At 39.1% G+C, this 24,020-nt stretch overlaps 2 protein-coding genes across 4 annotated transcripts in view; one reads left to right on the top strand and one right to left on the bottom strand.

Moving 5' to 3' along the window:
• Nucleotides 1–24,020, top strand: part of DHFR (dihydrofolate reductase) — a 638,672-nt gene that overhangs the window by 550,892 nt on the left and 63,760 nt on the right. The window lies entirely within an intron of this gene.
• MSH3 (mutS homolog 3) overlaps nucleotides 1–24,020 on the bottom strand; it is a 118,296-nt gene that overhangs the window by 51,490 nt on the left and 42,786 nt on the right. For all 3 annotated transcript variants that reach the window (XM_069776951.1, XM_069776950.1, XM_069776949.1), the window contains exons 10-13: nucleotides 23,792–23,906; nucleotides 16,599–16,683; nucleotides 13,005–13,114; nucleotides 1,474–1,606 (exon numbers count right to left, since the gene is read on the bottom strand). In XM_069776951.1, coding sequence (XP_069633052.1) covers nucleotides 1,474–1,606; nucleotides 13,005–13,114; nucleotides 16,599–16,683; nucleotides 23,792–23,906 — 443 coding nt within the window. The remainder of the gene's footprint in view (nucleotides 1–1,473; nucleotides 1,607–13,004; nucleotides 13,115–16,598; nucleotides 16,684–23,791; nucleotides 23,907–24,020) is intronic.

The raw sequence follows: 24,020 nt of genomic DNA, 5'->3' as shown, positions 1-24,020 counted from the left end.
CCCTGTCATTCAGGGACACTGTCATCTCCTCAAAGTCCTAAAGATCTTCAGGGATTACTCAGTGCATAGGGTGCTCTCCACAGTGTTCTGCAATGGATGACAAACTAGATTTTTACCAAGTGAAGCTAATTCATCAAAGGAAAAGTGTATGCTTGGAGCTTTTCCCCTTCATTTCCCCTTCCTAAGGATTCTGCTGGAGCACTTCTCTCCTGCAACTTCTTTCCAACATATGGTTCACTCAACATGTATCATCACGCCACAGTGGCTGTTGTTAACACAAACTACATTGTCAGCTCATTCCAAAAATCACATGAAAATCCCAGGTCTCTGAATGGCTCCACCTAAATGCCAGCTTTAAAGCTGAGAAGGGTAAGCAGTCCTACAACAGGAAGGGACACCTGAAAAAACAGATACAGACTAGTACAAAAAAAAAAAAAAAAAAAAGGAAGCACAGATTAGCAGTGGAGGATTGCCAGAATGTTGTGAAATACAGATGTATCCCTACAAACCTTATTACATACCACTCAACCTGAAATGAGTTAAACCATTAGAAAGTGAACTATGTAATTCCTGGACAGCTGTTCTGAAAACACAGTTGTATCATGTGGAATGGTACATTTTAGAGGATGGAGAAGTTGGTGCATACTCCCTCTTTTCATAAAGTTCATTATGGCTGGACCTCTGTATCCATTCATTGAAATATGCAAGTCTTTCCATGTGCCTAATGCTCTAACACATGAGGGCTTTAAAAATTATATGAAAACTGAGTTTCGGATTTTCAGAGAGGAAACCTTTGTGCTGTACCTTCCAAAGAAATTACAACTTTGCTCTCCCTCTACCCACCTATTCCTTTATCTAAACCAAACTGTCAAAACCTCTAAATATAACAGTGAAATAAAAGAACATGAAGTACTGCACAGGTGCTATTAGAACATTAACCGGCTTCAACTAAGAAATGTCAGTGTCTCATTACAGGTAATTCTTATTAAAATGTGCAAGTGAGATCCAAATTACAGAATTTATAAACAAATTAACATTCATTTGAAAACAGCTAACTACAGCCAAGTGGTTTTACCTGCAAGTGTGATTTTAGATAAGCATACAGAATGCAATGCTTTGTTTTAAAGGGAAATAATTTATGGCACAAGGACCTATTGCACCATCCCCTCTCACGAAACCAGCCACTAAATCATGAGTACCATAGATGTTTTTCCTGTTAGCATTAGCAATACGATGTATGTATTCTAGAACCCTACTCGGACATTTCTTCTATCAACATATCACTGATAACAAATAAAATAAGATTCTACTGTAAGGCAAAAACAATTTTTATAAACTTGCATCCCTTTATTATGTCAGCCTCAGTTTTGCTAGGAAGAAAATATTTTTAAACAAACGTGAAAACTATGGAAGTGCATTAAGATAGAATGACGCCATTTAGAAAACAATAAATTAGGGTAACTACAGGTATACCTTTTTGTGAAAAACACTGCAGAGGCCTCTCTCTATATCTGGCAGCTTGCAAAGAAGATTTCGAATCTGACCAAACACACTGGATTCTGACAGTAGAATTTCAGACACAGCATCAAGCCGGGCATTTATTTCACTGTAAAAGAATAATCATAAGATCAATAAATAAAACTTGTGTTTCTCTGAGGGGAAGGCATATACCTAGTGAACTTTTTCCTTTAGTTTGTTTTGATTTTGTTGTGGTTTTTTTTTTAAACTTTGACTAAGGCCACATTCTCATGAGTAGGTAAGTAGAAGAATTAAGAAATGCAGAGAAGTTTAGGCTTTGATTCAAGATGCAAGCAAGATTCTGGATCCCTCTCTATGCTCAAAACAGCCAGATATACACTTCAGTACCTATGTCTACACATTCTTCTAGTGGTATGTAATACAAGCAATACTGACTCCTGAATATCCAACCCTAAATTTGCAGACAAGTACCTGGGGGAGGGGAAGGGGGAAGTTTACATTTGAACTCTATGTAGCATACTTTATTCCAACAGGGTATAGATATCGGTTACCATTTTGCCCCTCTACTTTTGATCCAGACCAGCAATTGGTAATTACACAAATCAGAACCATGTTGGGTTTTTGGTTTCTTTCATTCTTTCTTTTTAAAACCCTGTAACATTAATCTCCATATTTCAGGACTGAAGTCACTCAATTAGAAAACACTTTTTAAGTGAAGAAACAATTCTATAGTTATTTGCACCTTCCCTGCAATCATGTTCTTCCAGCTACTGTCAGAAAAGAGCTTTAAAATGGACAACCTACTGCCAAGGTTCTCCTTGAGCCACACTGCTGCTAATGGCATAGCTACAACTTCCAATATATCCATGAACTGGCTGTAGATAGCAGAGCTAAGATAAACTCCATTTCTGCCTTTTGTGCAACCAAATTGTCTCAATGCTTCCTTCTAGGAAAAGACTGATATCAGGGGTACATGGGTGTATCCAAAACATAGAGGTTAGGAGTTCATCTTCATGAGCTAGTGAACCAAAGCACTGTCAGCACATGCAGCCCAAAGGAAATAGAGCAAAAGGTAGCTAGCTCACTGTAAGACAGCAGTGGAAGAGATGTGTCAAAGCTAAATAGCATGATTCCTCTGAATGTAGCTTTTCCATGTTCAGGCTTTATCTCTGAGGTGACTGTGTGCACTACAAAACAGAGCCAACTAGGTGAAAGCTGTGCTAAGATTTGCAGAGGTTTCACAACAAAAACCATCTGTTCCAGGTATGTTTCCCCAGAGTCCCGCACCAACCTGCCACTGGGCACACTCTGTGGGTACCAGCGCACGGGAAGGCTTTAGCCAGCATTCAGAAAGTTTCCCGGCAAGTAAGGCTGAATCTGGAGCATAATGTTCCAAGAAACTTTAAAAATCCTCAAGACATCCCAGTGTTTATTTTAAGATCCTTGTGTTTTCTCCCAGAACGACAACTAAGCCTTATCACAACATTCTCCTCCTGAGACAAGAAAGTTCAAAAATCCCCATGCTGCTATGTGTGTGTCCGTCCACCCTTGCAGGTTAAGAGGAAAGCAGTCTTTTGATACCAACACTTCATATACTAGCCAAGAGTGTGCAAGGCAAATACAGCCCAGCCCGTGTCTGTTCTCATGGACCAGCGAGATGCTTAGAGCTCAGCCAGCACACAAGGATGAAAAGTAAGGATGCAATTAAAATGTAAGATTTCAGGGAAGACTGCCTGTCTTGCCCATGGCTTTTATTGCAGAACTGCCATGCCACTTGCCACTGTAGCTGCTAACAAATACTATCCATGAGGAAATCAACAAAATTAGGCAGCTCAACAGGCTGCAGACATTACAACAGACTGACAGCTAGAGGCTTCTGCTCCTGAAGACAGCTAAATCTATGAGCCCTTGAAATTTTATTACACTGCATGTGAAAGGGAGAACATCATGACTGGATGTGCACTTGGATACACGTAAATCTAACGGCATTTAAGTACCAGGATTTTTTCAGTGACATACTGCTTTATACTAAAACAGCAAAACCATCCCCTCCTCTGCCACAAGTGACACATATTCATGCCCAGAGCAGCCTCGCTGTACATCGCCAGGATTTGCAGTGCCCCACCTGCCACCATCTACCTGGAGCGCAGATAGATGCACTCCTCCACAGCCACCGTGTGAACTGGGGACAGACTCTGCTGTCTTGACCTTGGGAACTCACTCTGTTATCTCTGAATTGGACGGCAGACTCTGCAATCACACTACAGGACCCAAAATATTCCACTATCATAAAAGACTGCTTTTTCCCAGCCCTAAGGAAAACAGAAAAGTCAGACTTCACAGGCTCTGCTTAGCAGCCCTGTTGCAGGTCACGGGAATACCTTCTTCCCCATCACTGTTTCACTCCTCCAGCAATGCCAAACGCACAAAATTAAACATTTCTCCCATTCCTCTGGGCAGCCAGGCAACTTACAAGCAACAGCAGCAGACAGCAGCTACCATTGGTGCAACTGCTCAGACCCGTAGGGGCTGTTTTCAGCACAGAACATATCTGAGCTTTAAATCCGATCCTTGAGAGCCACAATCACGTATCTGGTGTAGACTGGCAGGGTTACTAAAAGTTACGCAACCAAATAACCAAAGAACAAGCTGTTGGCATGCACACAGTGTATTCGAGACAGCAGAGATTTAAGCTTTGTACATTAATTAGTGAGGCACTCTAAACTACAGCTGGATAATAGAAAGGAAATTGAGAAGTGTTAGTATCAGTGACAAAGTAATAAAATACCCTGTGTACGCAGCTTTGAAGCTAGCAAACGGTTACGCTGAAATTCTGAAAGGTCAGTATCATCAGCCACAATTACATTTTCATGGAGAATTATTAAAATTTGCTGTGCTTGAGACCCTGGAACACTCCTCTGTGTGAAGGAGTATTGAAATGTTGAATTATAAACACATGTACCTTAAAGCAGAAAATGATCTGTATTTTTATTATAAAAACCACATGTAAGCAGCAGAATTCTGTTCCAGAACACTGTCACTTAATTTAAAACAGCATGATTGTATATATGTGGCCAATGGAAAACATACAATAATATGTAAAATAGATGCAGATATTCAAAAAACTCCTCTCTTCAAAGCTTAATCTGCACTTTAATCATCCTCACATATGGCTATGTTACTGTAGCTCCAGTAATCTAAAACTAAGCATCCATACAGTTTTTCTGCTTTAATCCTACAAATAAGAAAGGGTCAGGAAAATGGCATCCAGTATCAAATGACCCATTTTTTCCACCTGTAAACAAAACATAATGGCATTCCTATTTCAAAAGCCAGAAGGTACAGTGAAGTATTAGGTAGAACTCCACATGTATGAGGAAGGAAGGACAGGGAAGAGAGGCGATAAAAACAGCCAGATGATGAAATTCAAAGTATGCTTTTAAAAATCAAATATTTTTACTTAAACTAATAAACATTTTGTTGAGCATCAATATGTTATACCGATCAGTTGTTAAACTACCTCAAAAGAAATTTGTTCTGCACTGCACAGTTATTCAGCATATCTGATGTACAGTTTGGGGTTCTAAGCTCAGCGTGATCTGGAAAAAAATTCCACTACTAGAAGATTTGAATCTAACATTATACAAAGAAACTCAACAGCTTATGCTAAGAAACTGTCTCACATTTTATAAACTGGCTACTGCTTCATTCTCTATTTAGGTGCAATATTAGCCTATTCTTTCCCATCTGTATAAACCATGTCAGCAATCTGAGCTCTATCCAATTTTCCAAATAATCTTCTGTGAAATAATGTAACATAAGTCAGTTGACTAAAAGCAATACGCTTACTTCTGCCGAACTCTCCATCTAATAATAGCATCATTAATACAATACTAAAATCACTCTGCAATGTATTTAAACATAACAAAATTTAACTGCAGAATTTTTTATTCTAGTGTTTTAAAAGAACTACTTGAAATTAAATCATGAGATAATACCCTGTATTATTCTGCTGCTAGAGATGTGAACAATACAGAAAATTAGCAAATACAAAAATATTTGAATCCTGAACTAAAAATTATTTTAACAAAGCAGAAGACTGCAGATACAAACGCACTGCATTGAATTAACATCTGAACATCTTAACAATCTAAATAGGATTGCTGGTTGCTAGTGTGCTAGCAGATCTGCTGATCTCTTGTACAGTGAAGCAAACCTAACATTTTTAGATGTGATGATATATCACTACATTTAAAGCAGAGTGAAATTGATAATAGAACTGCTATATAAGAACCACAGAAAATTTTCAGTCATACGAGGATTTATTTTTATACAAGGTAAAAAAATACAAATTTATCAGAAAGCTCTTAACTTAATCTCTTAACTTATGATAAATGCATGAAGTACGAGTTCATTCATCATGGTAAGGACATAGCTCAAGTACAGTGAGTGTATAAAACTGAAATTAATTTTATTAAATCTGTTTAGAGGCCACAGCAATATGTATACCAGTCACAAGAATTCAACACCTGAAAAAATATAATGAAGGGTATGAAACAACAAATGCTGCTCTCCATGAACTACATTATCTAGATCAAAGCCTAGCAGCCTCCTGCTTAACTACAGCATTTCAAAGAAAGAAAATGTATTACTTAAACACTGGGAAAATGCAAGATACATGTCAGTATCAACTGTGCCTGAGAAAGTCCCTGAACTGCAAATTGGTGGAAGCTGGGAGACTGCTCTGGGGAGGTAACATCATCCAGTTGCCCTGTTCTTATACTCTCCTCTGATACTAGCTACTTTCAAACACAGGACAAGGTGAAGGCTGTTCTGACGTCTGTTGCTTTATATTTTTCCTTACTTATACATTTTGATTTTCTTGACCTTCCTTCAGAACACAATTTACAAACATAGACTTTATAAGTTGTTCAAGTTAAAGACCATGTTATACAGTGCAGTGTTTCTGCTTTAGACCACTCTCTTTCATAACAAGCAATTAATGCCATCAAAACCCAAAGCTGTGGTAGAATTACCACTATGCAATCAATAAACTGTATATGTCTTTTTAAAGAACAAGCAAACAAAAAACCCAGTCTATCTCTGGCTTTTTTACTTAAGTGGTTAGGTTAGAATCTGTCTAACTTTATGGGATAAATTCTGAATTGTTAAATTGTGCTGTGACCGCTGTAATTTTATGCATTAGCCACAATGAAAAAGTACAAACAAGGGTAATTTTATCATATTTACTACAGTGAAATTTAAGTGAAACCTAAAAAAATTTAACATACTTCTGGATCTGTTCACTTGTTTTCCCATGTGCAGGAGAAACAGGGTAATTTACTCTCAAAACTCCTCATGTCTCATACCCCTCCAGAGAGGTCCAACGTTCCCCCAAATAAACATGCAGCCATGAGAAGACAATATTCCTGAATGGATCTCAAATACTTAACAGCAATATACAAGTACTATAAACTTTGCCTTCACATCTGTTAAAAGAATGTATAAAATATGCAAATGGTAATCAAACACTTTTGTTTATGTTCACACACAATATATTTCAGCTATTTGTGCCAAAAAAGGGAACTGTTAGCTACTTTAGCCAACATGAATGAATGCCTGATTACTACATTTATAAGGAGTTACACAGCATTCAATGGTACCAAAACATAGCTAGCAAAAATGAATGAATGTATGTGATGATGGTGCAATCTTTTTCTTTACTACAACAATTTTGCGATCTCAGGCATATGCTGTAACCCGTGTTTGTGCATTTTATATTGGCACTGACGCTATAAAATTTTTATTCTTAGGAGGAAAATTTAGCCCATTAAATTCTGCTGTAGGATAGATGGATTTTATTCCTAAGTCACTGCTGCAAAATAAGATTCTAATCCTGCTCTAGATGATGATATCAAATGGTAACCAGTTTAACTGTGAAGATGGGTTTCATTAAAGACCTTTAGGTAGTTTGTTTTACTGCCCAGATCTCTCTAATTATGGGAACAAGGATAAAGTCAAACCTGAAGGGCGTTCCTTTAGGACTGTACTTTGTGTATAGAAGTATAAATAAAACAGCACTCAGTACATTCAAAGGAGAGGATTTAGAACAAGCTATTTTTATATTAGGAAAGACATGTCATTGCCAACATCACTATAAAGGGATCTTCTTCTTCTCAGTTCTACAGTACATATCCTTCAAATAAAAGTTATGTTGCATTAGTAATAACAGTTTACACTTTTTCTCTTCTTTAGTGGTAGATAAGGAACTGTCTGCAGTTCTGAATTTGCTAAAGCTACAGTCATTCTATGCTCCTGCAGACAGAAGTATATTCAGACTAATAGTAACTATTAATACTATCCTACAAGGCTTCAATTCAGCCTCAATAAAAGCATCTTCTTATCCAGAACTGGAAGTAATGGGGCACCAAGGGTACTACAATCACAGGAAAAAAATGGAAATCCTATTTTTTAGGGGTAATTAAAAATGTGGGTTCTCTAGCCTGCAAAGCAAAGGTTAAGATATTTTTGGCAACTCTAAATACATACAATTTCTCTCCTTCCTTGACATTTAAACATCAGCTTTAACTACACAAAGATCAGATGAGTATAAACTGACTACAAATAAACCACTGAAGTCCCATATTCACTTCTGGCAAACTGTGTGCCTTGGAGACAAGAACATGAACGACATCATTAGCAAAGTTGAAATACATCAACAGGTTGGGTTGAATCTGGGGCCAAAAAGGTGAGCTCATCCTGACAAGGCTTTAAGTGTTTTATTTGCTGATACACCTTGCAGCACCCAAAAAGAGGCTTTGTCAGTATGTATTTGATGAGGTCTGGAATACTTTTTAACGAATTAATTCCATGCTTCTGAACTTATACTAATGGTCTGGAAAAATTAAGAGAGAATTCTCTGTCTCCAGCCTTCTTCCACCACCCTGGCGCCAGAGATACCAGCAGGCTGCTGGTTGGGGCAGCGCACTGGGAGCACGGAGAAAACACTGAGCTTTGTTCTGGCTACACCTTGCCATCAGCTCAGGGTCCACACAGAAAGCAGGGAGAGGGACCTTAGGCCTCCAAGTGGGGTGAGCATTGCCCACTTTTATGTCGCAAGTTCTCTGTTACGGCGGAGGCCCAAAACGTTAATGAAACCTTTGATCACCATTCTTTTCCTGTGGCACACTATGTTACATTTGAAGCTTTTAATTTTTTGCTCTGTATTTACTCCAGTACACTAAGCATATTCTGTGGCTTGCAGTACACCAGAACTGACATGTGTTTCCCCAAAACATAGATGTGATATTGTGTGCGTGGGTGAGAGAGTTGGTTTTTTTCCTATTTAACACAGGCTGACAAGGGCAAAGCCTATTCACCCCAAAGCCTTGAGCAAGCTTTCCATGCTGGAAGTTGCATGACTTCTGAACTCTATGTTTAGGGCATTCTGCTCTCCATAATCTTATCATTAAGCTCATTACATTAGCTTCTGCACATCATACATAACATATTAAAAAATTAAGAGAGTCAACAGAATATTAAAGAAATACAGTTTAGGTACTTGTGGATCACTCACTCTGTTTAAGCTACTTCAAACCACAAATACCCTCAAAAAACAGCAGATATCACCCCAAAGAGAAGAAAGAGCATTGTACAAAGTAATATGTTCATGTCACACACACAACAAACATTTTATTACTTCCAGTTATCCACCCCCCACACCTAAGCTTTTAAAGTTTTGCACTAGATACTCTTCTAACTCATAAACTAAGCACTCTGGCAACAAAGGCAAACACTAGCATTTTCCAGGTTATCCTTCACTTAGATAGCAAAGTCTCTACCTTCTCCCTGGCTACAGCACTAGAAATGACACTTCATGATGTCCACCCACTGGTATTTAAAGGATATTCTACCTCTCCAGGAACAGACTAGGGGGAAAAAAATAATTTCTCTTATGCAATGCTTTCTATACTTACGGGCCACAGAGTTCTCTGCACAGGAATGGAATTCTACACATATTCCCCTACAGCGGCTATAAATTGCTCAGTACGATACATCTATCATCTATCTCAAGTTCTACTTTAAGCACCTAGTCACAGCGTTATTAGCTTTACGGCAAGATCTAATATGGAAATAATAAATCTCCATATAATTGTGCTACTCATATGCCTTTTTCAGTTTTGAACTCTGTTCAATTCCAGCCAACCTTGACAAGGTCGAGGAAGGTGTTTGTTTGATCTCAAGGAAAGAAATTCCCTACAAATCGTGCAAGAATGAGCAGTTGAGCAAGGCACAGACACAAATTAATACTCAATGAGGAAAAGGATGCAGTATTTGTTCCACAGTTGTCTGTTCTGTTTGGACTCTGGACTGGGTAAGCAGCATTGCTATAGCTTGGAGCCAGTCATAACACTCAGGGAACAGGAAAGGGAGATGCAAAGATGAGGGTGGGAGGGAGTGACCATGGACATAACAGAAAGACAGGGAAAGGCACATTTTGCAGAGATGAAGCTTCAGATTGTCCACATGCAGGGCAACAACTTCCTTGCAGTTTCTTTTATACTACCACCGTAGGACAACATAACCATAATATACAACAACAACAAAAGAAAGATGCAAACCAGATCCAGGTTTGCTTAACCAGGCCTGTGTTAAGCTTATCTTTCTTGTCTTCCTGTAGCTGTTGAAAAAGCAATGACTGTTTCACATCAACTTCAGAGGTTCTGAGATCAATTTTGTATTAGGAAAGAAATGATTTTAAAATGCTGCACACACATGAAGACATAAAGATCACATTGTGTTACAACACTGTAACCTGAGACCAGTCGTTAGCCCTTTTGCTGTCGACTACTAATGCCACACAGCTCTACTCCTTCTCCTGCTGAAACTCCATTGCCCGACAAGGAAACAGCACGTTTCATTCAGTCAGAAATGTTCCAACCAACTCAGCTTTCCATCTCCTTTTCTTTCCACTCCCCTTACAGAAGTTAGGGGAGAAAGGCATTGGATGGAACTTACATTTCAAAGGCATGATAGGCAAGGTGACATAATGCTTCTATAATCCACAAAGATGTAACACCTACAAAAAACAATGACTTTCCTGATTTCTCCTAAAAAGATCAGTCCTCAATGACTCATACATTCCTATCTCATCATCTTTGTATACCTAGGTGAATAAGTGATCACACATGTCTAATGCTCAAAACCTTTTCTTGCAAGTCTCTAAATGTATTACATCACCGATAATCTAATGGATATCTTCAAGTTTGCCCAAATGAGCTGTCTGTACACATTCTACCTTTACTCAACCTAGTGTATGGTTTCTCCCCTGGAAATTTAGTCATCATCCCAAGTGATTTTCAACTATAAGGCATAAAGCAGTAATTACACCCTCTCACTTTTTGATACACCAAGGGAAATGCACCTACCCACTGACTGGAAAAGATACAGTACAGAAATCTTACTTCCTCTGAAAATGTCACTCCAGGAGGCACAGGTGAATTACAATTACAGAATGTTCTCTAAGTGCATTTGTGTGCATTACTGGAAACAATACTGCCAAATGTCTGATGGACTAAGTATTTTAAATTACAACTTAAGAGTCAGAAAGGGAGAAATACACAGAACAAAATAGCTTTATTAGCTTCAGCTGAGGAGTACTGTCATCTCCAACCATGGAACTTCTTTCCATACTGAGAAAGAAGGCTGAAAAATGGAAGTATCAATCTCTAGAAGTACCAAAGAGCAGAGGAGAAAGAGAAGAAACCCAAACTGCAAACTTGTAAAGCTGGTTCTGCACTGAGACAAGGGAGAATCTAAATTAAATTTACTGGTTAAGAAAAAAGGCCTGAAGTCCCCAGGCAAGCAGTTTTCTATTCTCTGTGTCCGGATAAGAACCCTGTCTATTTTACTGTTGAATGGTATTTCACCTGCTGCATCACATATGTGATCATTTGGGAGCAAAATGCCTAGAGGTGCTCATTTTCAGGTCCCCATCCTCAGTGCTGCCACCACACCAGACCAGGGCCTGTGCTCTGGCTCCCCCCTCTGACAGCTTTACAAACAATTCCCAAAAGGTAGTAAGGTGCCTCAAGGGCAGGAAAAGAAATAAACTAATTTATTTCAATTTATTCCTGTAAAGTGGCCCAGAAATTTTATGTATATGCTTTTAAGGTGAACACCAGGCACATAATCAACTTCCATAAAGTCTAATACTATTTAGGATGGTTGCATCAAAAGCCTTTTTGAAGTGGGTAAGATACATAAAGGAAATTATCAGAAGAATTAAAAAAAAAAAAAAAAAAGACATACTGAAGTCAACCTATTAAATCCCTGTCAGAAACTGCAGTGTGAAACAGTTAAACTGGTATGGCTTCTGCAATTGAAAAGGGTCTCTAATATGCTAAACTAACAAAATAGGAGGGAAAAAATAGCTAAGTGCTTTTCTTACACTACTGAGAAAAGATCCTTACAAAAAGACTAATAAGAAAATTTAGCAGTGATGCTTCAGAAATATATTACTTTAATATATTAAATTTGGTGAAGGAAGAAAAATGCATTTGTAGAAACTTTTGTAAATTACCAACAACAGCAAGACGCTAAAACATTGGTATACCTCACTATTTAAAACTATTAAAAATTAATAAAAAAATAAAACTGTTTAATATATTTACAAAGGTAAAACAGAGGGAAAAATTATTTTAGATAACCAAACCAAAAGGATTTTCTGAATGCCATAGCTGAAGTAAACAAAGTGACAACTGAGTAAACTCTACATTGACAATGCTCATGGAATACACATTCAAAGGAATAGATCCAAAAACTTAAAATGCAGGCAACAAACATTCCATGCACTCAATACTGTTATTTACTACATATTCAAGTATAACACTCCAATAAAGCCTGCAAAGAGAAATCAGAAAAGATGGGAGTCCATTTCAAGACAGAGAAGTAAAACCAAGCATGATAGTATTATAAAATAAAGCATTCCTAAAGCATTAATAAAGCATAGCTCAAAATACAAGAATGACCAAACAATTATCACATTTCAGAACTAATAAAAAGAAATACTTTCATATGCAATACACTGTGTACAGGGATAACAGAAACATCCACAGCTACTTTAGAACAAATTAAATGCATTAAGGATGTAAATACTTGTGAAGCAAGAAAGACATCAAACATTAATTGCCAAGTTTAGGAATAAAACATCCTCCAACAGCAGGTAATCCTCATCCGTTGCCTGAAAAAGGATACTGAATTAGAATGGTATCTAATCTGATTTCTGCATAAGAATTTCTAACTTGCTCCAAACCTAATCCTCTGAACCACTCAGATGTTCTGTGCCCAAACGGAGCGGTTTAACTCTTTCAAACCTACATATAACATCCACATCTTCTATTGTATCATTTCCTATGTAAACTCTACTATGGATCTCAGGTTTTCAGGAAAAATAAATACATTGGGCATGCTCAACATGGTAATTATAAAACATAGATTTAGCCCAAGATAAAGAACTATCTCACCTGGATTTCATGAGGGGCTGGGTCACCCATTTCTTCAATCTTCGACGTCCAAAGGAAGTTTTAGTATGATCCAAGACCCACAGTAGGCTTCCTTTTGTTTTCATATCAGTCTAAAAGAATAAAAATAGCATAATTATTTTTAACTGAACAATCAGTGATGTAGTGAAAGGATCTTCACCACACTATGATGCTTAAAAGCAGCACAAAGGAATTCCCGCCACTCCAGCCAGTGTCAGCTTCATTGGGGGCCCAACTTAAATGCCTCTATGCAAACACACTTAGCATGGGGAATAAACAAGAGAAGTTAGAGATGTGCACACGCCTGCAGGGCTATGATCTTACTGGTGTCATGGAGACGTGCTGGGATGCCTTCTATGACTGGAGTGTCAGAATGGAACGATACAGGCTCTTTAGGAAGGACAAGCAGGGAGACAAGGAGGGATCTCTATGTCAATGACCAGCTGGAGTGCATGGAGCTCCACCTGGGGACAGATGAAGAACCAACAGAGAGCCTATGGGTCAGGACTAAAGGAAGGGCAGGGACAGGTGACATTATAGTGGGGGTCTGCTACAGGCCACCTGACCAGGAAGACCAATTGGATGAGGCCCTGTATAGAAGGGATAGGAGCAGCCTCATGGTCACAAGCCCTGGTCCTCATGGGGGACTTCAAGCACCCCAATGTCTGTTGGAAGGACAACACAGCAGGACATAGCAATCCAGGAGGTTCCTGGAATGTGTTGATGACAACTTCCTTCTCCAAGTGACAGAGAAGCCAATGAGGAGAGGTGCTATGCTAGACCTTGTTCTCACTAATAAGGAGGGGCTGGTGGGGAACGTGAAGCTCAAAGGCAGCCTTGGCTGCAGTGACCATCAAATGGTGGAGTTCAAGATCCTTAAGCCAGCGAGGAGGGCACACAGCAAGCTCACTGCCCTGGATTTCAGGAGAGCAGACTTTGGCCTCTTCAGGATCTGCTTGGTAGAATACCATGGGATACAGCCCTGGAGGGAAGAGGGGCCCAAGAAAGCTGGTGAATAATCAAGGCTAACCTCTCCAAGCTCAGGAGCAATGCATCCCAACAAAGAGGAAGTCAGGCAAAACCACCAGGAGGCCTGTGTGGATGAACAAGGAACTCCTGGACAAACTCAAACACAAAAAGGAAGCCTACAGAGTGTGGAAGCAAGTACAGGTAGCCTGGGAGGAATAGAGAGACATTGTCCAAGCAGCCAGAGATGCAGTCAGGAAACCTAAAGCCTTCATAGAATTAAATATGGCCACAAACATCGGGGCAAGAAGAAAAGCTTCTATAGGTACTTCGGTGATAAAAGGAAGACTAGAGAAAACATGGGCCCTCTCTGGAAGGAAATGGGAGACCTGGTTACCCAGGACATAGAGAAGGCTGAAGTACTCAGTGACGTTTTTGCCTCAGTCTTCTCTGGCAAGTGCTCCACCACACCACCCAAGTCGCAGAAGGCCAAGGCAGGTACTGGGAGAATGAAGAACCAACCATGTAGGAAAAGATCAGGTTTGAGACTATCTAAGGAACCTGAAGGTGCACAAGTCCATGGGACCTGATGAGATACCTCCACGGGTCCTGAGGGAACTGGAAGATGAAGTGGCTAAGCCACTATCCATCATATTTGAAAAGTCACGGCAGTCCAGTAAAGTTCCCACTAACTGGAGAAGGGGAAACATAACCCCCATTTTTAAAAAGGGAAAAAAGGAAGACTCGGGGAACGACAGGCCTGTCAGTCTCACCTCTATGTCCAGCAAGATCATGGAGCAGATCCTCCTAGAAACTATGCTAAGGCACGTGGAAAATAAGAAGGTGATTGCTGACAGCCAACAGGGCTTCACTAAGGGCAAATCATGCCTGATAAATTTGGTGGCCTTTTACAGTGGGGTTACAGTGTTGGTGGATAAGGGAAGAGCAATGGACATCATCTACCTAGACTTGTGCAAAGCATTTGATGCTGTCCTGCATGACATCCTTGTCTCTAAATTGGAGAGACAAGGATTTGATGGATGGACCACTTGGTGGATAAGGAATTGGCTGGATGGTCACACTCAAAGAGTTGTGGTCCACAGTTCGATGTCCAAGTGGAGATTGGTGATAAGTGATGTCCCTCAGGGGTGGGTATTGGGACCAGCCCTGTTTAACATCTTTGTTGGTGACATGGACAGTGGGATTGAGTGCACCCTCAGCAAGTTTGCAGACCACACCAAGCCGTGTGGTGTAGTTGACACGCTGGAGGGAAGGGATGCCATCCAGAGGGACCTTGACAGGCTTGAGAGGTGGGCCGGTATGAACCTCACGAAGTTCATCAAGGCCAAGTGCAAGGTCCTGCACATCAGGGCAATCCCAAGTATAAATACAGGCAGGGTGATGAGTGGATTGAGAGCAGCCCTGAGGAGAAGGACTTGCGGCTGTTGGTTGACGAAAAGCTCAACATGACCCAGCAATGTGCATGTGCAGCCCAGAAAGCCAGCTGTATCCTGAGCTGCATCAAATGAAGCGTAACAGCAGGTTGAGGGAGGTGGTTCTGCCCCTCAACTCCGCTCTGGTGAGACTCCACCTGCAGTACTGCCTTCAGCTCTGGGGGCCCCAGCATAAGAAGCACATGGACCTGTTTCAGCAAGTCCAGAGGAGGACCATGAAAATGATGAGGGGGCTGGAGCACCTCTCCTATGAGGACAGGCTGAGAGAGTTGGGGTTGTTCAGCCTGGAGAAGAGAAGAGAAGGCTCCAGGGAGACCTTATAGCAGCCTCCCAGTACCTAAAGGGGGGGCCTACAAGAAAGCTGGAGAGGGACTTTTTATACAGGCATGTAGTGGTAGGACAAGAAGTAATGGCTTTAAACTGAAAGATGGCAGATTTAGATTAGATGCAAGGAAGAAGTTCTTCACTGTGAGGGTGGTGAGGCGCTGAAACAGGTTGCCCTGAGAGGCTGTGGACGCTCCCTCCCTGTAAGTGTTCAAGACCAGGTTGGATGGGGCTTTGAGCAAGTCTTGTGGGAGGTGTCCCTGCCCATGGCACGTGGTTGGAACTACATGATCTTTAAGGTCCCTTCCAACCCAAACCATTCTATGATACGGTTTAGGCTTTAAGATGTGGCAACTACATGTTCATTTACTGATCTTGTTCACCAACAATGCCTTACATAAAGTACTTCCAGTCATAACATACTTAAGCATATTTTTCCTTTAGCCATAAAATCTTTTTAGAAAATGACTGGAATAAATTAAACAAGTTATATTAAGTCCGTGCCTAAAGGTCTGTGCAGTAGCACAAAAGAAAAAACAAACCCTACTGCAGTCATATCACTTGTATGCAGTTGCTCAAGAACTCAAACTTCAGGAAAGTTCTTTGCTAGTCAAGTGCCATAAGGTTCCTAACTCACATACTAAAAGTCAGCACAGATTAACTTTCATTTATGCTTCTGAAAACATAATCTTCCTTCAGTTTGATCCTACTTAAAATAATTTAAACCTTCTCGGTGAGATATGCAAACCAACTTAACTAACTTCATTGGGCACAGTATGTCAAACTCTGAAAATCTCAGCATTTATTAAAACAACATTGCATTTGTTCTTACCTGATTCTGTAAAATTTCGAGATTTTTCATTGTTGTCCCATTAATTGTCATGTATTCAGTTTCACTCGACAACCGTTTGAAATTGCTGGGGAGAGGAATTTCATATATCTTAAGTTCGGGCACAGACATAATGGTGAAACACTGTCAAGTTTCTCACATTAGAGAATATATTAGTTATGCAAAATAAAAAAAGTCAAGAAGAAATTAAAATCTATTCAAATAAATAAAAGAACTGAAAACTAATAACTTCTCATAATTTACTGCTTGGGAAAACAAGAGTTACGACTCACTTCCAAGTTTCCTACAATGACTCTGAGAAAGCTCAGAATAAAATCCAGTTCTCTCATTATCTAATCCTGATCCACTAAATGGTTAAGGAAGTACCCCTTCTTCAGCCTATGATGAAACTGAAGAAGTATGTGCTTTTGTTAGTGTTCTGTTATGACCACTGTAGGATTAGGGGCAGGGATAGGACTAAGAATTAATACTTCAAGAGTTGAACAGACTTTTAACTCAACTCATCATCAAAACAACCTATCAAAATACATATTCTTATTTTTTCCTACTATTACAAATTTCAACAGGCTGTTAGTTTAATTATTTAGGAAAATAAAATAGGGTGTATTTAAACTACTGGGTTTTATTTTTACTATGAAATAACCATGACCAAAATTACTTGACTTTTTGACACTCCCTAACAGAACTGAATGAGACCAACCCAAAGGTTGTGTTGGTTTAGAATCAACATTAATAAAATAATTTTATTAGATGCGTAATCATATCAGCTATGAAAATTATTTCGGTCTCAGACATACCCATGTGGTAGTCAGGACCGTGAAGTGCAAGATCCTCACTAAATGCTTCTGACAAATCAAGTCATGATTGTCTAGGTTAATCATACTGCTGACTGCCCTTTGCACAAAATCTAGGACACTCTTTATTGTCTTAGACTAAACTGAATTGCTTGCTGGGTAGGATTTAAAACTGCTTTCTTGACTTTTCACAAAATTTTTTTCAGTGCATTCAATTTTAAACTCTCTGGGGGAGCTCAAATGCTCAAACTTCTGATAGGCACACAGCAGCATTATTGCTATATTAAAAACAAAAACAGCACTAAAACTTTCAGAAACATGAAATATTCAGAGACTAACATTGTATATTTATGTTGTATGCAGGTGTTTGGGCCTGCTAGCAAATTTGTTCCTAAATAATGGGTCAAATTACAAGTATTTTCCACAGAACTAAAAAAAACAAACCCAAACCCCTAGATTCAATTGAGTGCCCCAAGAAGTTCAGTAATAGTTTGGAAATACAGCCGACTCAGAACTGTACCCATAGTCATAATTACCCTGCTCTAGTGTGCTACCCCAGCAATCAACAAAGCCGACTAGCAAAACAAAACCTTGGAGGCAAAAGCAGCAGCACTTTCCAAAGCACATGACAGTATAAGCAACAAAACAATACTTCCTTTTATTATCTTCAGTCACAACTGCTGATGCTGGCAAAAATAAAATAGGAAAGATTTCTGCTTGGCTCCCAATCTCTGTGATCAACAGCAAATCCTACCCACTCTTCCAAAGGCACCTCTTCCGCATCTAGGACTTAGCTAAACCGCAGTTTCCCCATTTGCTGCATTTCAATTTGCCACTACTCAAGCCTGTGATCTCTTAAACCCAGCTGCATAAGAACCATGCCCTTTCCATCTCTTCCCAAAAGCAAAATGGATGCTTTTGGCTGTTGCTGTCAACCTTCACGCACCCATACATGGGTCTCAAGGTTGTGGATTTACTGGTTCTACTGTTTCCCCACTTCACCTGGCTTCAGAGCACTTAACACAGAGCATATCCTGTTCACAGCAAGCTTGCTCTCTGGTAGTATTTAAAGACAACTAACCCTGCTCCACTGCAGAGTATATTTACTATTCTTTCAGAATCAGCTATGCTAAAGTTGTTCTCACAGCATAAATTATGTGTGGTTTATATTATCCAGGTGTTTGCTTTATCTGAGTTACTCCACCCTGCTATTAACGTGGGTAATTGAGAGCTTAGAGTATATGAATAATAGCCAAGATCAACTGCAGTATATGCCCAACCAACAATTCCAGATGTCACAGCATAGAACATGTTTCGCTTCCACCCCCTCATCTTCCTTCAGCTGGGGATCAGAACTTGATAAAAATGTGAACAAAGACAGACTCTTTGTAGGGAATTTAGGGACCAAATGGCATAAGAAGAAGGTTGTAAACAAATATTAAGTCAATGCTGGTTTTGCAACAAGGGTGTCAACACATTCCTTGTGAGAAATTCTAAAGTGCTGCTATCAGCCACTTCCTGCAACAGTAAAAATGACCCTTCAAAATCACTTCAACTGGATCACAATGCCGTAATTCCTTCTGTAGGTGACAGTGTGACCTGAGTTTCAAAAACAGACTTGCAACCGTCTCAAGTACTTAAACAGGACAAAACACAAGTGATGGAAATAGCTGGCAAGTCCATCACTGAGGAGCAAGGCAAGGTAGGATCATGCCATCTGGGCTGAGAAAAATGTGAAGAGGAAACAAAAAGAAACACAAGCTTCTAGCAAGATTTAGGAAACTTTTAGGGAATACTCATGAGCAAGAGGTTCCTGCTCATAAAATTACTTTTCAGAGTAGAACCACACTTGATGATGAGTATTAAAGGGTTACTGTGATTGCTTTAGGACAGTAAACTACAACCTTAGACTTCGATTCTTAAGTGTTACCTGTGAAATTGGATCTTCTTGGTCATTCTGCCTCCTGAGAAGCTTGCAGCGAAGGGCACTTTTTATGCTTTATTCATTATTCTCTCCACAGGAGATAGTATATCTAATTTTGTACTCTGTAACCCAGCCTAAGTGAATGCATGTTATTCAGATCAGTAGTTTTCAACTACTTTAATTTTGCAAATCTGTAAAAACTTTCCAGTGAAGCTGCAAGGCACTGTATTGAAAGCCTACTAAGAAGCAGATTTTCTTTGCTCAGTTACCTTTTACAAACCTCTAGAGCCCATGTCTTTGAGGTTTCTAAGGGTGAATAAACCACAGTACAAACCTATATATTTAGACAAGAGTTACAGGAATCCCTATTTAGATTTAAGGAGTAAAAACAAGTCTCTCAATTTCTTTAAGTATGAAAGACATTTACCACAGTCTAAGTAGTGAAGGACATCAAGCCCGGACTATGTTTTGTATTTAATTAACCAGTTTTAAATTAATTAGCAAATACTGCCACAGGGCTAGAACTTCTGATCTGGATCCCTAATGTGATAGGAGTCCCAAAAGTTCTGGCTAACCCAGTAACAAAATAAACCAAACAAACACACACAAAACAAAACTGAGAAATACAAAACAAATAACAAGAACAGAAATGAGACAACCTGAGAAGGATTAAGAGAAACAAAAAAACCTCCATAATTTTTATTCTGAATTAGTCTTCTTTTCCTCCACTGAACTCACCCCAAGGAGTGGGCCTGCAACCTTGTTCTACCCAGATGTCTGTACTCTCTCAGGCCACTTTCCTTGCACACAGCCGCAGCACTCCTACAAGCTCCAAACGTCCAGAGTGCAAGAGGTCCCACCTCCTGCCCTTCTTCTGTGGTCTCAAAAGAGATGGCAAATCCTTTGCTAAGCACCTCTTCTTAGTGTCTGAAAACCATGCCTTTCCTTTTTCAGTCCCTCATGCTCCTAGGCTGACTGTGAAACCTCCCAAAATCGTTTCAGTACCCCCCTTCACATAGTGAGAGTGGGTAAATAACCTGGTGCATTGCCCTGTATACATGATGTTTCTGACATCATCTGCACCCGAAAGATATGAAAGCCTTATGAACATCATTCCCTTGATTTCTGTGACATTTCCCCTGAAAATTCAAGGATGTTCAATATTTTAAGCTGAAGAACTTAGGTTTTGACTTCTCTGTTAATTTCATCTTGCCAACTCCCTTCCAGTCCTACTGTAAGGTACAATCAAATATTTCTCCTCTTCTTGAATTCTTTCTCTTTTCCCTCCTCCCTCAAAGTCATTTTTTACCCTCCCTTCTCTTTCACTTCTGCCTGCATTTTCTATCTTCACTGCTGGTAGTTCTCCAATCCCAAAGCTACTCCCCTCTTTCAGAAAAATACCTGGCTCTTCCATTCCCTGCATTTCTTGAAGTTCATCTATCACTGTTCAAAATCTGAGAACTACAGTCTCTCTCTTCTGTCTCCAATATGCTGGAAAACACGTAGGTAAAATTAAAATACACTGAAACACATCTCCCCAGCAACTACTATGCAAATGATGACTTTTCAAGCAAAACTGGGTACTTAGTTGTATTTGAAAACCTCTCCTAGATGTGTACCGACTTCTTGTCAAAAGCCAATAAAGGTCTCTCAGTATGTAAAGGTATTAGAACACATTGATTAAAAAAAGCTTGTATCATTCGTTACTAAATCTGTTTTTACTTGCTGCTAGAGCTGTAATGCAGTCTAGCCATATCCCAAGGTCCTGCTGTGGCAGAAATCTTTTTTTTCTTTTTAGTATCTTGCTTTATTTAGGATCTTAACAGTGGATTTGAAAGCTTCATCTAAATATTAAAACAAAACTTGTTTCCCCCCACTAATGAGGATCCTTCATCATTTACGTAATGTTTCATGACTCCTATTATTAAATTGAGCTGGAATTTTTTTCAGCTGGGAGAAGTGTCTTTATCCAAAGAAGGCACAGAGGTGTAAGGAATTTTTTTGTCATTCTTCCTATCAAATAGGTCTTTTTCATCCAGATCTGTGGATCTGTGTCACTTACATTAATAAACTGAAAACTGTCTCACAACTCTGACTTCATGCTCACTGACTTATCGGTATATGCTTACTGACCTGAATTCTCCTAGTAATTTTAAGTTGCTTGACAGTGCAATGGAAGTATTTCTCCTCTATTTCCTGCAGAATCACAGAATATCCCTGAGCCTGATATCCTTTGCTTAAAAGGCTTTCCCTTTTCAGTATTTAGATAGTATTTCACTGGCTTTAGGAATAATACTGAAATTGAGTTTGCCCAGTATTTGGCTCACTATTTCAATAGATATGACACACTAAAAACAGCAAGCAGAATTCAGTATCAGGTGGTCAAAGCAGTAAAGGGTTTAGAAATAAATATGGTAGAATCCAAGCTCCTGAGCACAGGAACAAAGTTATCTCAAAGAAAGTATTGTATTTCTTCATAGCATATCACCAAGATATCAAATAGTTCATTGCCTTTCCACTCAAATGCTCATACATTCACATAAAGTCCATTAGAGCAACCTTCAGCAGGGAAATGTCAACTCTAAGATTTAGTGCTTTTCCTTCCCAGTCTGTAATTATACTTGATTTTAAGATGTAGCTATTACAAATGTGACTGACTGCTGCTAGATAAGCCTTCACATAATGATGTTTTTCCTCTGCTACTGAATTACTTCTACATAAAAGATGAATTTTGTATTTCCCCCATCTGAAAGAACATTCACCTTATGTGTGATTGCACATAGGGCACTGTGACAACAGTGAACCATGAGTGTGACCATGGAATGGCATTTCCTTGGAGTTCACTTCCTTCTTCAGAAATTCTCACAAGATTTCTCTGGCCATCCAAGCATTTTCAAACAAACCAAAACAAACAACAACAACAACAACAACAACCAAACAAAAAAGCCCCAAACCAAACCAAAAGCTAACCAAAGAGAATCGGGAACACCATGGTGCTAGAACACCACAGATCAGAGCGCTCTTTGATGAATGAGGCAGGGTAGCTGGCTTAGAAGATGCTACAGGAATTCTTTCTTCATTAGGCCTGTAAGCCCAGCAAACTTTCTGTTAACATTTTAATAGTACTTGGAGAGAGGAAGGGCAACTTAAGGAAGAAAATCCATTCGAAAATCCAGAAAACTCAGGTATACAGAACTTCCAAATATTTTAATAGATAGCTGAAAAATGTTTAAAGCTGACATCTGCAGTCAATTTTTTAAACGCAGCTGCATTTTAAAAAACAATGGTAATGTAGGGAGCCCTTCAAAATAAGGATTGAAACTTTAAGAATCTCATACAACATGTGAATGATCTACAACTGACATGACATATTTCTAAGTTTCCAGTTCGCAGCCAGACTCACTTCATTAAATCCTGCCTGCTTACAGGACAGAGGAATACTGACACAACCAAGAAAATATTTTGCACAGGATCCATGACAGATAAAGATGTTTTAATAAAGCATTTAATAAGCCTCGAACCTATTTTCAAACCTAAGCCAGGTAGGATAGCAATCTTTTACACTTATGCAAGATGGATAAAAAGGTGCTTGAGTGGCAATATCTTTCCATTTTCATTTGATTTCACCTGCACAATCCTGTTACAAATTTTGACTACTCATTTGAGCATACCTACTAAACCTAAGTGTTGGGACTACTTAAGGGAAGACAAGATTATCTCCACGTCTGTGTGTTTTTGTAGTAACTTTGCACAAATGGTGACGGTCTATCAACAACTTTCTGTATGACTGTTCCCCCACTTCTAGTAACCACTGAGCCAACTCAAGTGATTTTTCAGAAGGCCAGGATGTGTTGAATGTCTGTTTTCTTTATAATTGATAACTAGATTCACCAATTCAAACAGACCTGCTGAGTACTGTCTAAATATTAATACACATTAGCATTTATACATGCTTCCAGAGCTATAGAAAGAGCAAATTATTTATACAGCTCTGGCAAAATAAAACAACATCTGCAAAGCTAAATTACAGCATTATATATTTTTTTTAAAGCTGCCAAAAATGCCCCAAATTTTGCTCACAAAATAAAACTGAGGTTGAGATATGATGGCTGATATTAACAAACTTTAAAATTCCCCCCTAGTATCTACCAGTTTTTGCGCCTTGTTTGTTTTCAATAACACTTAGCAGCAGTACACATTCATTTACATTACTGACAGTAATGTCTAGACGAACATACTTCATAAAGACTTTCATGAAACGCCACTTAAGAAATCACTTGATTCTTCCACTTCTGATTAGGAGCTCAAATGTAAGGTATAATTTTTACAAAGACTATGTTTATCACTCTAGCAGGTGGGTTCATTACATTGAAGGGAAGCCGTCTGCTAAAACTTACAAGATAACACTGGTACACATACTGGTGCTTTGAATTGGAAGTTTATATAACGCAACTTACCTTGGATTGTAAAGCATCCTCTCCAAATTAAATTCTTTGAGGTACGCAATTACTGCTGCCAGAGAGCAAATAACAGGCTTATCTAAGCTTAGTATTACAGATAGTTTTTGAGGACCTAAAAAGAAAGTGATTTTCTTGTTAACTCACTTTTTACTTCTTATGTATTTTAAAAAAAGCATAATCTGTTTTTCAATTTAATCAAATAGAAATCTGTAATATATGTACAGTG

Source organism: Haliaeetus albicilla, chromosome Z (genome assembly GCF_947461875.1).
Source record: "Haliaeetus albicilla chromosome Z, bHalAlb1.1, whole genome shotgun sequence".
Taxonomy (NCBI): domain Eukaryota; kingdom Metazoa; phylum Chordata; class Aves; order Accipitriformes; family Accipitridae; genus Haliaeetus; species Haliaeetus albicilla.
The sequence above is the reverse complement of the archived record's forward strand: the minus strand, read 5'-3'. Positions and strand labels throughout refer to the sequence as shown.